Source organism: Callionymus lyra, chromosome 6 (assembly GCF_982586985.1).
Source record: "Callionymus lyra chromosome 6, fCalLyr1.hap1.1, whole genome shotgun sequence".
Lineage (NCBI taxonomy): Eukaryota > Metazoa > Chordata > Actinopteri > Syngnathiformes > Callionymidae > Callionymus > Callionymus lyra.
Window position 1 is genome coordinate 11044050 of NC_141823.1, and position 18698 is coordinate 11062747.

General features: G+C 37.1%; 1 protein-coding gene across 5 annotated transcripts in view; it reads right to left on the minus strand.

Moving 5' to 3' along the window:
• Positions 1 to 18698, minus strand: part of kctd15b (potassium channel tetramerization domain containing 15b) — a 41519-nt gene that overhangs the window by 12384 nt on the left and 10437 nt on the right. For all 5 annotated transcript variants that reach the window (XM_087793597.1, XM_087793595.1, XM_087793594.1 and 2 more), the window contains 2 exons: positions 16773 to 16917; positions 6767 to 7072 (listed from right to left, as the gene is read on the minus strand). In XM_087793597.1, the coding sequence (XP_087649723.1) occupies positions 6767 to 7072; positions 16773 to 16917 (451 nt within the window). The remainder of the gene's footprint in view (positions 1 to 6766; positions 7073 to 16772; positions 16918 to 18698) is intronic.

Genomic DNA, 18698 nt, shown 5'->3' on the forward strand with positions numbered 1-18698 from the left:
TCATTTCTCCGCTGACAGGCTCGACAACTTCTCAGGTTAATCAGCTGCTTCCGTGGTCACACACGTGTGTGTGTGTGTGTATAGGTGTGTGTGTAGGTGTGTGTGTAGGTGTGTGTACCCAGAGCCCTCGCTGCAGCAGCAACTAGAGAGTTCCAGTGGATTTGTTTGCCCCGATGCGTTCAATCTCTCTCCAGCAGAACCACGGATTGATGGATTTGCTGTGTGACATGTAAGAGAGTGTTGCAAGCGGTTGCGAGAGGGCAGCGGGGGGCAGCGAGGGGGACGGACAGGGGGGGACAGGGGGGTCCTTTTCTTACGACCGCCTGAGCTTGTCAGGTTGATGAAGGACGGATCGGCTTCGCTCTGATCCCGACGCTTCATCACCGTGATGTATGGACCGGTCGCCGCTTCAGATCCACGTCTGTGAGTGTGTGTGTGTGTGTGTGCAGGTGTGAGTCTGTGTGTGTGTGTGTGTGTGTGTGTGTGTGTGCACCTTTGAAAGACTAAATGTTTTCCCTCCTCTGGAGTGACTCAGCTGCTCTTAGCTGGAGCCACATCACAGGGCAGGTGGCTTCCATTATCCCTTAAACTCCTCTGTTGACATCACGAATAATGAGTCGAGAAAGTGCCGTCGTGGTATTTGTAGAAAACACAAACACATGAGTGTTTTATTTGAGCAGAACTAAATATAAATGGAGGAGTGATGATGAACTAATATTATTCTCAGAAGATCTGTTTACCACAACAAATACCGAGTGTATTCTGTGAAAAACACGATGAATTATACAGGAAGTTCATAAAGTATCGTTGACAAATGTTTAAGAAACGCAAACGATACAAAAACAAATAGTGAACAAGGATTTATTTATTATACTCTGGATTAATGTTGATGTACTTAAGTAGATAAATCCTGCAAAAAGTTACGTTTTTAACAGTTTAATGAACCATTAACTACATTATTATTACAAGTTTATCAACTCATTAATTTAAATTGTAGATACATTTCACTTACTTTCACTTTTACAGATTCAAATAATTATTTTTACTATCCCTTAGTTTGACTCTGTATGTGAGATTTTAGATATTTGTGTGTAATTTTAACTTGATATACGTGAAATAAAACGAGGAATTTGTCACGTGAATTATTAAAAAGAATTAGAGTTAAAATCAGAGTCTAACTCAAACCTGGACAATATATTTATGTGGCCCTAATGGGGTCAGAGAAGTTGTATTATTACAGTGTATAATGAAGAATATATGTAAATTTAGTTGTGGGTCATATTCTTTTTTCATTATTAGAATAATTATAATTTGGATTTTAATGGGAAAAAAATGTTTAAACTCCATATATACAGTATTAACTTTCATGTTTCTCCGTCTTTGTTACATATATTGATATATTTGAGATAAAGTGAGGAATTTGTCACGTAAATTATTTAAACTTAAATGTCTTCATGTTCACCCACAACTTCAACATGTTGATCGCAAATAACTGCAACTTTAAAATATCACGAGCTTCAACTGAATCATTCTTTTGTGTAAAACAATCTTGAGTCTAACTCAAACCTTATGAGGCCCTCATGGGCTCAGAGAGATCTTATTATACAGTGTATAAATGAAAGTTTTGTTGTGGGACATATTTTGTTATTTATTAGAATAATTAAAATGAGTATTTTAATGAAAAAAATGTTTTTTAAGGGTAAATGTATATCATATTTCATTCTTGTATGTCTTTGTTACTTATATTTGTTTATTTAATGTAATTTTTTAAAGCTTATTAAGGTTATTTCCCCACGAAAACAGTCCCAGTATTTAACGTGGCCCCAAATAAATGTAACCGATCTCACTTCCCATCAACACAAACCATCAAACTGCTTCCTTATTCTAGACTTTTGTCAGTCGCAGACATCATCCCTCCATTTCCCCTCCATCCTGGCCCTGGTTGTTCCTCCCTGGGCAGGGTGTGGTGTGTGTGTGATTGTGAGAGTGTGTGTGTGTTCCCTTGGGTTACTATCCTGGACTGAAATAAGATCAGAAGCTCTTTGTCTGGCGGGTAAGACAAGGATTATTGTCCTAACCTTCTCATACCTTCACGCAACAATGACAGAGGACAGAGTTGTTTAGAACCATCTCGCCTTACACCGAACAACAGCTCCATCTGTTCGCCGTGGCGACGATGGGAGCGAGTTTAATGTCGTTTTGCATCGAGACGACCCGGATCATGAATTCATCTTAAAGCCAAAGACAACACCAAGACGACCCCCTTTTTTTTATCTCTCTCTCTCTCTCTCTCTCTTCAGTGACACGACAGGGGGAGGAAAGAAAACGGTGGTTCCACCTCGAACGCTCGGCGTCGTAAAAAAAAAAAACACCGTAAAACGGCGCCTTCAGTCCATGTTAGTCAGATGTGCTCACATCCCATAACCAGTCTCACTGGTAAACAGAGTGAGAAAATGTTGTGTTAGTTGATGCGGCCAATTAATTATATTGCAAGTCATTTAAAAATCTATAAAAGAAGTATAAACCGGTTTAGGCTGTTTGAGAAATTGTAAGTATGGTATTAAAAAATGCAATACGTGTATTTCAATCGCCCGCGGCCAAGTTATATTGGAGTCTTTTTCAAAAAGGAGCTGTGTCTTAAAAAGGAGTAAAGCGTGAATTATGCATATCATCCCCTCCCTCTCGCAATTCCTCTTTTTCATTTTTTCGCAGAAAAACATGGCCGCAGTCCACGCAAGCTTTGTCCCGCTCGCTCGCCTCTCCTCCCCTGGAGGTTGTCTCTCCCTCCTTCTCTCGCCCTCTTCCTTCCCTCTCTCCACCGGCGGGCTGGAGGTGGAGGTGTCGAGAGTGTCTGCCTCCCAGAGACCCTCTCGGGGCGACTTTTTGCAAGAACCCCCCGAAAATGTTACCGTCTTTTTGGCGGCTGGTGGTGCTCGCCAGTGTTACACGTGTGACATTTCTCTCGCAGATCTGTCTGGAGAAACAACTTTTTGGCAGGATTCTCATTTTTTTTTTTTTAAAAAGAGCAGGAAACTGAACTTGACTTTTATTTTTTTAAATCTTCCCAGAAACAAGATGATGCCACTGATGTTTGAGCAAGCAAAGAAAATAATTGATATTAAAGTGGATTATTTAAACGTTTATGTGTGAAAGTAACATTTTTAAATGGTGAAACATTTTAAATTACATTTTTAATTGCATTTTTTTTTTAATCTTTTAATTAAATTCATTTTAATTTGTAGTTTTTTTTTCAACTCAATAAATTAATGGTACAAATATTTATATATTGAATTTAAAAGCATATAAATTAAATTATACTTAATTTAGAACGTTTACTTTCACATTTTTGAATAAGAATATCATTTAAAAAATATTTTTGTTTATAAAATGAGAATTTTTGTTTTTAAAATGAAATAAAACAAAACTAATGTCGATTTAATTTAGAAATAATTTAATTAAATGATTTTAAAAAAATCCACAAAGAAAATATATCCTTTCAGTAAACATATTATTTAATTAAATTTGTCAATTTAAACAAAGTCAATCTTTCAATATCGAAATTATTTAATTCAATTGATTAAAGAAAAATAATTCTATGCTTTAAATTCTACATTTAAATAAAAATAATTCAAAATTTTAACATTTGAAATATGAAAAACCAAACCAGGAACAAAACCTTTCACAAACACCACCAAACTTTTAGGGAATAAAAAAAGTCAAACCTTCATGTACAACTGTAAAACCTGCTGTTAAGCTTTTGTCGAGCCAACACTAGTAATTATCTATAATGGCAGCTTAAACTCCAGCACAACTACATGGAAGATAAAGCATCGAAAATAACCTCTTTTTTTTTTTAAAGAGCCATTTCAAGCCTCCGCTGATGAGCCGTAAGATCCACACACTGACTCTCAATATCTGTACTGTAAAGCTGCAGCCCGAGTAACTCCAGCAGAGCTCCAGGTGATATTCCAGTGCGTTAATGTCTACATATGAAGATTTATCGTCGCCAAATGAGCTTCATTTTCAGCAAGTTTAGTGTTTTACATATTCTATGATCTTGTATCTCTGTTGGAGTTTTTACTCACACTCAGAGTAAAACACCTTCTTGTTAATGAAGCTGAACCCGCTGATCTGTACAGCTTGTTAGAATAAACTCAAAATAATTGAAAGAATACTTTTATTGATCTTATCTACACCAATGTTTTTCTTTAACGTGGCTGCACGAGGTACAGGAAAGAAAGAGTCTATATTTCCAACGAGTTAACAAAGAACTAAAAGAGAAACTGGATTAAAACTTGATTTATTTTAAAATATGAGATTGTTTTGTTTGATTACAAATTCATAAATTAGTTGGTAAGTTTCAATACTTGCAGCAGACGTGTTATATTGTTTTTATATAGTCTGTGATTAGTGGCCATTGGAAAAAATTTTTTTTTTAAAAAGAGCCAAATTGGTTCTAATTCTAAGCATAAAAGGAATGCAAGCAACAGGTTCCTCATAGTTAATTTTACTAGTAAAAAAAAAACTTGGTCAGTTAAGGTTTTTTAGATCTGTTTTTTTTGTCTTAACTACACTTTGGTTTCTTTTGACACTGGTAGATGTAAAAAAAACAGAAAAAAACTAAGTGCTAAAAACTGCAACTCTTCCTATGGTTGAACCTTCATTAGGGTACGATAGTGTTCCTTGTAATCCTGTAAACATTGGTCATGCTGCAGTCTAAAAATAAGGTAAGGTAAGGTAAAACTTTTTTGAACCAATCTACTTTTTTTCCCTGTGTTGTCCTTAAGGGCCCATCAAAAACATTTTTTTTCTGACTTCTATCTCCACAGTTTCAGCCTTGCATCTTCCTATAACCAGTAAAAACAAAAAAACAAATACTAGACCAGACCAACTTTTCTGCAACTGAGAGCTCCTCCATGACCCTTCCATCAGTTTGGTAAACACTTCTATATTATAATGTATGATGAATGATTCCTCTGATAACCTTATCACATTATTAATTTCATAATTATTTAAAAGGTTACACAAGGCAACACAAAATTCAAAATAACAAGATTGTTATTGTATGAAAAAGAGTTTTTTAAAACAGGCTCATGGGTTATTCCTTGGGTTCCTGAAGGCACCACGTTGGTGGCCACATTGTCTAGACTGGGACACGAGGCGGACCCTGAACACATCATCAGTTCACTCATGTCTCATTATTCTTGTTAATTAAAACATTGTTGTCTGTTGACCTTTGATATTGATATTTTATTCTGTTAATAGAAGTACATTTACAACTTTATTGAAACTAAACGCTCACAATGCGGTTTGTCAAGGTCCAGCTGATTGGACCAGATACCACCACATGTTAAGAAGTGAAGTTATGAAGTGAAGTTATGAAGTGAAGTTATGAAGTGAAGTTATGAAGTGAAGTTATGAAGTGAAGTTATGAAGTCAAGTTATGAAGTCAAGTTATGAAGTGAAGTTATGAAGTGAAGTTATGAAGTGAAGTTATGAAGTAAAGTTATGAAGTCAAGTTATGAAGTCAAGTTATGAAGTCAAGTTATGAAGTCAAGTTATGAAGTCAAGTTATATAGTAAAGTAAGTTACGAAATAAAGTTATGAAGTCAAGTTATGAAGTCAAGTTATATAGTAAAGTAAGTTATGAAGTAAAGTTATGAAGTCAAGTTATGAAGTCAAGTTATGAAGTCAAGTTATATAGTAAAGTAAGTTATGAAGTCAAGTTATGAAGTCAAGTTATATAGTAAAGTAAGTTATGAAATAAAGTTATGAAGTCAAGTTATGAAGTCAAGTTATGAAGTCAAGTTATATAGTAAAGTAAGTTATGAAATAAAGTTATGAAGTCAAGTTATGAAGTCAAGTTATATAGTAAAGTAAGTTATGAAGTCAAGTTAAGAAGTCAAGTTATATAGTAAAGTAAGTTATGAAGTCAAGTTATGAAGTCAAGTTATATAGTAAAGTAAGTTATGAAACAAAGTTATGAAGTAAAGTTATGAGCTAAAATTTTGAAGTATAGTTATGAAGTAAATTTAAAAATTAAAGCTATAAAGTAAAGTCATGAAGTAAGGTTTTGAAGAATAGTTTGAAGTAAACGTATGAAGTTGAGTTTTTAAATAAAGTTTTGAAGTAAACCTATGTAGTAAAGTTATGACGTTAAGTTATAAAGTAAAGTAAGTTATGAAGTAAAGTTATGAGCTAACATTATGAAGTATAGTTATAAGGTAAAGTTATGAATTAAGGTTATGAGCTAAAATGATGAAGTAAAGTTATAAAGTAAAGTTATGAAGTAAAGTTATAAAGTAAAGTTATAAAGTAAAGTAAGTTATGAAGTATAGTTATGAAGTAAAGTTATGAGCTAAACTTATGAAGTCAAGTTATGAAGTCAATTTTTGAGATAAAGTTATAAAGTAAAGTTTTGAAGTAAAGTTATGAAGTCAAGTTATGAAGTCATGTTATGAATTAAAAGTTATTTAACGCCTGCAATTTTTTATTCATTTTGTAAATTTAACGGACAAACTTTACTTTTATAACTCATTTCCTGCCTGAATCATTCCATCAACATCTGCGGCGCAACATGACACTGATAAAAAACAAAAATCACCTGCTTCTATTTCTATTTTCGACGCAGTAAACAAACAGTGCCACACCATGACTGCTTTTTATCCGAGTTCAGCGTAATCGTTATAAAAATCTGTCGGTGTAAGACTTGGCGTCAACCGGCATCAAGAAACCACTGGACACCATAAAGGAAAAACAGTCTTACCTGGACGGAGTTGAGCCTGCAGTAGCCGTTGAGCGGGAAGCGGATGACGTGGGTCGGGTCCTGGTTCCAGCCAGCGTTGACCGAGTTGCACATGACGTCGCCAGTCTCCGGGAAGATCTCCTCGATGAGGACCTTCTCTCCGCTGAGCGCGATCCTCTCGCCCAGGTCGGGCGTGACCCGGACCACCAGGCAGTCGCACGGCTGCGCCATCCTTCGCTGCTCGCGCTCCTGCTTCCAGCGCTCCAGCTCCTTGATCATGGGCGTGAGCTGGTAGTACCGAGCCTCCTCGTACAGTAGGTGGAAGTCCTGGACAGAGAAGTTAGTTTTAGGTTTGATTGAAGCTCAAGTGTGGGTTCATCTGGATCTCAGACACAGTCTAAAGACAGTCTAGAAGAGGAACAACCTTGTTTATAGCGACTTAAATGAGTGTTTTTTTTTTGTCTACTCGCATTAAAGTAGATCTTTTTCACAAGAGATCAGTTTGTTCTACAAGTTTATCACCATTTAGTCATGATATTTCTCTTTCTGGAACAGTTTTTTCCAGAGTCACGGCACATTTTTTAATAAAAAATCACATGGCAAAATCAAAAGCAATATATAATACATCCTTTAAAATGATAAATTACATTACACAATTCAAAGATATTATATTAAAGGCAGGCGATCTAATATCCTAAAGGGCTAACTACATGTATTTTGACAAGCAAGACAAAAGAGATGGATTGAATAAAAAGATAAGTTCAATAGGTTTTGTTTGAAAACATAATCGAATCCAAAAGATTATTTGAATTAATCATAAACATGGAAGATTTTCTATTCAGGTGTTGAACTATGGGTTAAAGGTTTTTCTTCAGTTTTTGCATTTTGAGGTACAATTTGAAGACATTTTCGATTAAAAGATTAAAATGCTACTAATAGCAAAAAGCAGAAAAAGTACAGCAAACTCATATTTAAATGGAAGCATACTGCTCAGGTGTGTTATAAGTAGGTGTGTGAGATACACCGATATATGGTGATTTTACTTCTGAGCCTCAGATTATACTTAATTGTTTTCATAGTTTATGGTTTATATTTCATAAAAAATTAATCACATCTGCTGCTAAAGGAAGATTTAAATCCCCCGACATCCTGGCGATGACTGAGGACGAGAGGATACAGTTGACAGCAGCAGCTTTTAAATCAGATTTTGGTTTCAAAACAAATTAAAGCAGTTATGACTACGTCAAGAATCATGTAGTCTGTGAATTCTGCAACACCAGAGTCAAGTACTCGACAATACTACAAATATATCCTTGTTCCTACAGTATCACGATATATAGTGTTGTTGTTCCTGTATTGTATCACCAGATTCTTGCCAATAAACACCAATAGTAATAAGATAAAGTTTCCACAGGTTTGAGAGGAGTCAGGTACAAATAAATAATTACAATAAATGAGTATTTGTTTCTAAAAATCATGTTAATGTTGAATGAAAAATGGAAATCTACATTAAAGCGAGATCAAGCTCAATATAAGAAGACGATCTCCTCACGTCGTACCTTTGATATCCACCTAAATGATTCCACGCCGCTCTCGTTAGTTAGCGGTTATTACAGGGGAAAAGAGTTTTGAAAATTGAAGATGACCTGAAGTTTGCCCCGTGTACCATTTAAATAAACAAAGCATCACCGCGGAGCGAGTTTGGCCCTCAGCAAGTTATGGCAAGCCGACTGGAGAAAAGGGCCGTCAGCGGGGATCCGGCGAAGTGGGATGGTGCATTCCAGTGTGCAGACAGTCTGCAGCAGATTGCCTGCCTCTCCCTCCTGGGCTGAACCTGCTGGGGGGCATTTGCCCCGGCACTCTCGCCTCTAATTTCCCACAAGAGCAGATGGCACCATCATTCACCGCGCCCATGGAAAACACAGGGACGCGGAAGTTTTGCAATCGGGAGGCAGATGGGAGGTGAGGGGAAAGATATGTGCAAGTGAACACGAGGACAATCATGAGGACTTTAATGTATTCCTCACATGGAGGGCTCTTTATGCTAATGAGGCTTGTTGCCCGATGTTAAGCTCCTATTAGAAGAAGATTTAATTAGGTTACACCTAAACGCCGCAAATCCTTCAGCTAAACAATTAGTCATTAATAAATCCGTGTTGTGATTAGAGGTTTGTTTCCGGAGAGATTGACGGCTTCGTTTTTTTTGTTCTGCTTTTGGTCCCGCGCCATGTTTGCGTCCGTCAGCCCCCCCCGCACCCCCTCCGGGGTTGAAGTTAAATGTTTGGACTTTCGTGAAAAAAAAGCGGACAAAAACCGTCATCCAGTTGATTACACAGACGGTGAAAAGACGACCGCAGTGGCCGGGAAAAACGTCTAAACACCTTGTGTATATGTGAGACCGTCGTGACGCTGAAGCTGTCAAACATAATCACGTCTATTCTGGGACTTTTATCGTTCAACGCACTGAACTTCTAAACTTGGAGGAGGAATGTTGTGGCGAAAACCTGCTCGGATATATAGTGTTGCTTTGTTTTTTTTAAAGGCAAACAAATGGACGGTTCGGCGCCAAATAAATAACTGTCCGGAGGGGCGACTAGAAGGTCACTCCTTGTCGAGACTGAGCCGCCACCATTTCAATCCTACGTGATGACAACACACTCTGCAAACACAAACACCTATTTTAAATAGTTTATTTATGAGTCAACGAAACATTTGTATTAACAAAAAGACGCATGTGACTCTCACCGCGAGGGAATGTGTTTCGGGCTACATGTGAAGGCGTCTGATTGAATGGATTGGAAACTTGGGGAAATTGTCCATAGGTATGAGTGTGTGAATTGTTGTGTGTCTTGACTGGTGTCCTGTCCAGGGTGTCCCCCCGAAGAACCCCTCGCGTCCCCCATAAGGGAATAAGCGGTAAAGAAAATGAATGAAGGAGTAATCAATGCATTTCATCAGTTTTCCTTTGTTATGTAATCCCTGTTAGTCACTTGAAAGTTTATATTGCATTGTCCAGTTACAAGTTATCTTTAGTTAGGTTAGGTAGAACTTTATTGATCCCTAGTAGAATATGTTTCAGCCAATCAGTGGCTTCGCTACATGTTGGCCGGACACATTCCCTTAGGGTGAAAGTCACTTATGTCGCCCGACCCGGAAGTTATAGACAGACAGAAGCTGGGAAATTAGTCATTTTATTTTTAAAAATGTATGGGGGGAGGGGGTTTGTCCACTTAGCTTGACCTTCACTGACATCGTTTTCTGTGACTGTCAATACTATTTTAAAAGGTAAAAAATAATGGTTAGGTTGGAATCCAGGGTTAGGATGAAAAAAATAAAAGCTAGATGTCATCTGATTGGCTGCCCTACTTGTCAATCAAGGGACAGGACGGGTGATAGGCTGACATCTAATATTTATAAAGACATATAAAAACACTAGCTTTAGGATCGACTAGTACATGGTATTGATGAAGACCAGGTCTTCACCAACGCTGTGTTTGTGAAAACATAGATGCCTGCAAGAACCACTGAAGAGGCCCACGAGAATTATTCTAAAAAATAGCTAAGGAGCTCCTTTAAGACATTTTTTATTATGTTGAAAATCTAAGAATGGATCACTTGTTCTACAAAAATAGCAGGTACGGTACCTTACGTTCAAATATGGGGGGTTAATAATTGAACTTATATATATATATATTACTATATTTGTTTGTATTAATCCTTGTGTTGTATCAGGGTCAAGGTGACCCGAAGGCCCAAAAACAAATAAAGCTGTTGCAACACAATGGAACATTTTTTGTTTGTTTGTTTTGGTGCCTTCGGGTCACATTGACCCTGAGAGAACACAAGGGTTAAACGGTTCCTGGTAGCTCTTCGTACCACACCCAAGAAGTAGCCCTCGGACGCAAAAAGGTTGGTGACTCCTGGTCTAGAGGATCAAGCCTGGGAAATATTTCCTTTCTTGTTTGGTGAAAAACTGTGGAAGAGAAGTAAACACTGCTCGTCCTGTCAGGTCGGCTCATGGTTGATGGGCCTCCAACAGAGTCTTCATCCAAACGGTTCCTTCATCTGAAGCCTGCAAACACGAACAACTGGATGTGCGGTTGATGCAACACATCTTAAGCTGACGGTCTAATATTTTGGATTTTCAGAATGTGAAGCAGTAGGGGAGTAGCCCCTTCTCTTCTTTTTCCTCTCTCTTCTTGTATTTTTTTTTCCCTGTCCTGGCCCTCTCTCTGGCGCTGACAAACCTCATAGTGAGACGCTCCCCTTCAGGCAGCTCTCTGTATCAAAGTGTAGCTCCTCATTCTTCACAGGTCTGGAGCCATGGATGGATATGTTTTTAACGGGGGTCTGTCTGCGAGGCACTTTAGTCATCCTGAGCAATACAGAGAACAACAGAGTAATCCTGAGGACTCAGGTGAGGGCGAGGAATCGAAGACCTTCCTCGGTTACCTGAGCTGCAACCACCACAATCTTCATCCCACAATCATGTCCAGAAACCCCTTTTTTTAGCTTTATGATAATGATGGCTGATCACCAGTCGGCAAGGCAACGCCTGAGGGAAGGACAGGGAACTAAAAGAAGGGAGGTAGATACTAGCGAGGAAGGTTGATGGATGGGAAGTGGGTCCTCGATAGGATGAAACTCAGGACCTTATTTGCAATTTGTGTTATACTTCCTGGTTGCATTGTAGGGTGCAAGAAGTTTTTCTTCGCAACTGTCAGTCATTGTTAATTGTCTGGGATAGAAGTGTGTATTGGCAAGAACCTGGCGATATGATACGCATTACGATACAAGAGGCAATGATATTGTAGGAACAAGGATACATTTGTAGTATTGTCAAGGACTTGACTCTGGTGTTGCAGAATTTACAGACCACATGACTCTTGACGAAGTCGTAACTGATTTAATTTGTTTTGAAACCAAAATATGTCCAAACATCAGCTTTAAAATTTGCTGGAATCAACTGTATCCTCTCGCTCTCAGTCGGATTAGAATTTTGTTAGTTCTTTAACTGAGTAAGACGTTATGACTGCTGCCATCTAATGGCCGAAAGTTTAATTGCAACACATAAATGAACAAATTCCCGGAATATTTGAATGTCAATAAATAAAATATACGCATTTTATTGAATACAAACCATAAAATAAATACGATTAAATATAAAATTGTAATGTGAAATTGTATCTATATTTCCTCACAAGCCTAGTCTGGGACCTTACAACGTTTTATTCAAAGTGTAAAGTATTTTTTTAACATACTATTGAATTAAAATGTGATGTTAAAACCTCGTCAGTTCACGTATGCAGCCGACGTCGCCGAGCTTTACTTAAACGCTTGTGATTAATCGGAATAATGCCGTGGATATTAATACGGAGTATTTTGTTCCACTCGTGTAGGCTGGAAACATTTATTTTCCTATGCTGCTCAGACTTTCACATTGATTTAGCAAAACACACAGAGCCGTGGCTGCCAGCAGCACCACAGACCCGGGCCTCGGGCGACGGCAGGCCTGATTGTGTTCAGATAAGGACGTGCTCAATTCTGCCTTGCACTATTTGCATTTTCCCCCCCCGGCGTCACACAAATTGAAAGGTATGCAGATCAACACAGGCTTATGCGAGGCGATCATAATGAGTTGAAACAATGCTTTCCCTTCAATGGTTGTGTCTGATTGGACTGTCAAGACTTCAGCGAAGGAGAGCATGAATAAAAAAAGAGACAAAATAATCGGCAGTGAGTCAGGGCGAGGGTTTGCCAAAATATGCAGAGCTTTCATGTCATGTTTGTTGTCTGCGGTTTGGCCGGAGCTCAGGCTCCCCGTGAGGGCCGGGAGAGATGCCCCCCGGGCGCCTGAGCGACTTGGCCTCGCCTCGTTCCCTCGTAGGAAATGATGAACAAGTGCCAGCCCACTGGAAAAGGTCATGTGAGTTAAAGGAAAGAAGATGTGACGGGGCGAAGACAAACCCAGAAACAACACGGCAGTAAAACACCATTAACAGGAACCAGCCTCGTACAAAATCATCACATATGTGTCAAGTCATGTGGTACGAGATTGGTGTTCCACTTGGTGTGTTCCAGGCAATTTCACAGCTGCAAGAGCTGGAGAGAGCCGCGGTGCTTTGATTATGTTCGAGCCGGTAATCAGGAGGATTCTTGCTCATTTTGGCGCCGGTTTTTCGATCAGACCAAATCAAAAGAGGAATGAAATCAGGACCTCGGAATCCGAGTCCGTGGTTCTCCGCCAGAATGAGGTGGGTGGCCCTCATTAGGGTTGAGGTCGAGTATCTCGTGGTCTTGTTCACAAGTGAGGCGGGAATACAACGGGATTTCCAAAAGGGCGGATTGTGGCGACGTCAGCTTGTATGCAGACGATGCAGCGATCTGTGTCCGTAAAAAGAGGCAGATCTCTTGATCTCTTGTGTCTCTACCCTCATCTATGGTCACAAGCGGTGGGCAGTGACCCGAAGAACAAGATCGATTGTAAGAGCGGTCGAAGCTCCGCAGTTATTAGGAATAAATTTGATTAAGATTGTACACTTTATTATAGTTTAGGATAAGGAACATTTCTAAAACATACCTTTTCAACGATTGATTACAATAGCATTGGCATGTATCTGAAGGTGTCAACAGCTTTTATCCTTCATTGGTCAATTTCAAATAATACGTCTTCAACAAAATCAGGAGCTTGATTGACGTCTAATTCTATATTGAAAAAGTCTATATCCTAAAGTCTTGTTCTCGAGTGAGTGGGGAATTTAAAAAGTACTTAGTTCATAGTTACAAATTACTTGTCTTGAATACAAAACCGAGGCGTCCAATTAAATCCTAGATGAACCAAATAACACCTCATTTATTATGTCCCAGGACTGGACAAAATACATTGAGTTGAGGAGTAAAAATGTTATTTTAATGTTATAAAAAAGGAAATCACGTCCAATAAATGTTGATATAGGGTTTCCTTCTGATCTAGATGTTGTTTTCTAGCCAGCAAAGACCTGCAATATCAACAGTTGTACTGGAAACTGTAATAAAAAAAGATACAGATCTAAGGAATTTAGCGAAAAAAGGTGAAGGTGGAGTCGAGACTTTATCTTCAGAGACACAAATTGACGACGATTATTGTTAAATGTGGGTGAGGCGACAACTAAATAAACACAAATTAACCAATCTGACTCGACTTGTGTTCCACGGCTTCAACTGACCCAATTATTTATTTCTCGTTCCAGTATTTAGCGCCGACACTTCTCCTGCTATATATATATATATAGATTATGTCAACCGACATGGTTTCCACATAGACAACTTTAGAGCTTTTCAACAGCTGTTTTGGTTTTAGAGCTCACAATTTTTAATGTTTAGTGCTTTTTTTCAGCGCTCATCAACATAATTCAACAACAGCAAGCATCTGCTTTCAATTAAAAGAAGCTCAGATAATCCAGCTGTCCACTACCTGCCGAGCACCAAACAACCGCACACTCACCGGCTCCAGTCGGAGCCTCTGCTGCCAAACCAAACGTTTATACAGTACATTTACCTTTTATTCACTTGAAAATAATTATATTCACTAGTGGGAATGATTTTCTTTTGATGATGTTTTGCTTCATTTGAATTTTATTTAACATTATAAATTCAATCGTATAAGACCATTTATAACTTCACCAGAGCAACTCAAAAAAACATTTAATTACACTTGAATCACATCATCACTTATATATCGTATATATGTCATTAAATATAACTAAAGAAGTAAATAATATTTAGCTAGAATTTCATATTTTGCTTAAAGTGGTGCTGCAAAAAAAATAAACGTTTAGATCAAATGTGATTTAAATGTTTTAATTTAATCACAAGTTATCTCTAGCCGTGTGCAAAAATATTATTGACAATTATTGTTTTTATTTGAAGCATATTTTACACAGTCTGCACACATAGTATTTAATCTTCTATTTGTGGATTTGAATGTTAAATTATGCTCTAAAATTGACCCTTAAAGTCTAATTAAGATATTAACTTTTCAACAACTTGCATGGATGTTAAAGAGGTTGATATAATTATTCATTAACAGTTTCTTTGTAAAATAATTAATACACAAACAAGCTGCATACACAATAGATTTCTATCTTAAAATGTTTAGGGGTTTTTTGGCCATAAGAGCACAACATTTAAAACGATGCTGGTCGAAAACATTTGCCCTGCAAAAATACTTCTCTAAAAAAAAATAATTTACACAAAATAAAGATTGGACAATTTTCAGTGAGTGTAATGAGAAAAAAAGGATCTTTGATTAAGATCTGAAAAATGTAGAAATCCAGGCGCTGTGCTTTTGACACTTGGAAATGGATCATAAAATAAATTAATCAAGCTAATGGTTAAAAAAAATTATATAAATAATAACATTTCTAATTATGGATCCCTTTAATGAAGGTATTTGGTTTAAATAGAATCATTTATTTTATTCACCAATAGCCAAGTTATATCTGCAGCCATTTAGATTAAGATTTAAGAAACAAGTTTCGTGTTGGATGAAGATAAATCGATTAACATAGAAAATAAACAACATGTTAAGAGTAGAGTTTACAGCTAATTGTCGAGCTTTTGAGCTGCGAGTGTTTCCGACGATATAACGAGTGAAGACGAGAGAAAAGAAGCCAAACATGTCAACGCACTAACATACTCTACATGAGCAGCCCGGGGCCTCGTGGAGATCTTCATTTATTGTTAAGAGAAGTTGGAAATCTATAAAAGTTTACAGTAGACATTGTTCATTTAAACACTTTAATGAAGATAATTTTAAGATCACAGTACGCAGAACTTCCACACAAGCTCAGAGGTCAAATATTTGAAGCCTTGAATATAGAACTGATGAAGATCTACTAGAGTTCTCACATGAAAACTGTGTCGATCAATATATTGGTTTCGATATGAGCATATTTAATCGGTAAATCAAATGACAAATTAAAAAGCTTTGGAATGACTGTTGAAACCAAGATTGAAAAACATTGTGATTCAAACTTAACTTCCTTTTTAACCAGGAATGATGCGTTCAATGACGTGGGGATTGCTATGGTGGATTCAAGACCTCAAGATGTTTGTCATTTATTTTCCTATAAAGTTTGTTGCTGTTGTTGAACGTGTTGATTTTAGAGTCTCTTAAATGTATCTTGGTCTCCATTGTATCGTCAATGTCTGTTTGTACAAAAATATCTTTTCATTAAAATATTTAGATTAGAAAATGATCTTAAGCCCCGCCGACAGAAAACACTTGGTTTTTTTCTGGAGATTAAATCTCATTTACCATAACCACACCACTGTGATTGTTCAAGCATCAGGGTTTGTCCCCTTTTGTCATCAATCTCAGAAGTCTCCAGCTCCAAGGGACTTGTTGTATAAACAAAGCGGGGCATGATTACAGCTGGCTGGAGGATGGACTCTGCTCTTGTAACCTCTCGTTCGCCCAGATTTTAGACGGGGGAGAACTTTATAAAGTATTAACTTACAAATCTATCAACTGGAATCTTTTTCTGTGAGCGTGTAGTGTCAATAAAGTTGTAAATGTACTTATATTATCAGAATAAACAGACAAATATGTTATATTTTGAAGGGAATAATGTGACTTAGTGATGATGTGAACTGTTCAAGGGGGTAAAGAAAGATGGTCACCAGTGGTCTTGGAGCAGCGAGGCGGTTTCACCTGTATTCACCCTTACAAAAAAACTTTCAGGACCGAGCTCCAGTTCGTCAGTCACTTCTGAGAAACCATGAACTTCTCAACTCATTTATATGCAGAGATTTTGAAGGTGTCATTGTTTCATAGCAACGCTTAAAAAGTTCCAGCTGAAGTGAGTAAATATTTTCAGCGCATTATTAAATTATCTTCGGGAAAAGGCAGGAGTAAAGTCAATACTGTGAGGCGGAATCGAGCATGTCCTTGCACACTTAAGCGTTTTATGTGGTTCTGCTCCAACACTGCGAGCTACATGCAGGCGAGAACACAAGTTGGTCGTGGTGTGGAGTTTTTTTTTACCTTGAAGTCATCTGGAAGGAGCAATTTGCTGGTCCTGAGGAAGCTGAGAATGTAGCGGAATATCTCTCCGTCCCGATCTATGAAGTAGTGCTGCTTCAAGCTGTCCAACACGATGGGCTCGGTGCCATTGAACAGACGACTGATTCTGAAAATGGAAATAAACACAACACACATACGTGAGCGAACGCACACACACACAAGAAACAGAGTCGGGCTTCCTTCAAATGCATGAAACAATTACCCTCCATTTATTTTTCAATTTTATTAGCACTAAGCTTGAAATGCATTAGCATCCCAGGTTGAAACAAGACGCTCAAGGCGTCACTTTCTCCATCCCAGACTTTGAAGTGTCCCTTTCTGCAGCCAGATTACGACAACACACATGCTCGCTGCTCGTACTTACAGAAATTAATGGCATAAATGCAGCGTTACAGCTCTATTATTACACCTGTCAGACGGGCCCGGGAAAGGGGAAGAGAAGGAGAGGATCGTGGGCAGAAATACTAATGTGGAGGCACATATGCTTCTTCCAAGAGAATTTGGAAAATGTTAATCATTGTGTGCATTATTTAACATTATCAAAATGTATTTTTAAAGGGTAAGAGTGAGTTTTTTTGACACACATTTCATCTATGTTAAATGTTGTTTTGGCTAAAAAGAATTGACAAAAATACATGCATATAAATATATACAAATATAATATTATTAACATTTATATTGACATTTCTTCATGCATTATTGACATCATAACTAGTAAAAAGTTGACACGAAAAGCAAAGATGTGTCTGACGAAGAATAAAGATTAGGATACCAAAGAAAATGCAGGATAAAGAGTAAGAACCACTGAGGATCATGCATGTGGTAAATACAGAGTAACTAGGTTATCAATGGTGGATGTGACGTCTATGACTTTTAGGGCAAAACAAAAAATAACAAATAAAAAAAAAAGAGATGATTAAACTCCATCATTTTGCAAGCAACAGGCACTGCGGTTGATTTAATCGGATTATCATAAGAACGGGTTTCTTTGACGATAATTTATAACGGTAATAACCGTCCGGCTAAAAACATGGTTCATAATCAAAATAATATCTTCCAGTAAAAAACTGAACAAGACGAGTTGTTCCGTGTCTGTTAAGTGATGAATTTGTAACAGTTTAAATTGAAGACTGCAGTTTCTACACAAAAAGTTTGAATATTCATAAAATGTTGTTTATTATTTTGAATTTATTAACTAAAAATAACCGATTTAAAACTGAAATCAAACAATTTTCCGCTGATCAAAGCCAGTATTTAAAATATTAAAAAGGTTTCAGAGAGAAAAAGAAAAGTTCTATTTTCTTTCTTCCTCTTAGTCTTACTTTTCTATTTCACTGTTTATTTACTTCATACTTTGTTTATTTACTATTGAAATTACATAATTCTGAATTCATCTTTTAGATTATTTATTTGTACCATGTGATCTATTTATTTATTATGTGAAAATTATAAATAAATACACAAATGTTTTTCATTAATTTGTCTAAACGTCTTCACATAAATGTTGTTGATTTTCTTGTGACTTATCAGCTCAAAGTTCAAAACATTACATTGTACATATAAATAATTCTCAATATAGTTATAGATAAATACATGTTATTAGCAGCTAGATCATTTTAACTTACTGAAAAAGTCTCACCACTGTTTTAAACTGTTTTTTTTCAGATGTCATATACAGTATATAAATAAAAAAAAATAGTTTTTCATAAAAAAGCCTCCATATAAAATAAATAAAACTACAATCACTTAGTAACATAGGTTAGTTGAACTTTTCTGACAATACATATCTAGTTTTAGGGGCTAGTAACTAGTTTTTATCCATTTCAAACCACCAAAAATGAACTTAAGTAGCAACACATTGTAGAGAAATATCTCCATTATAACATG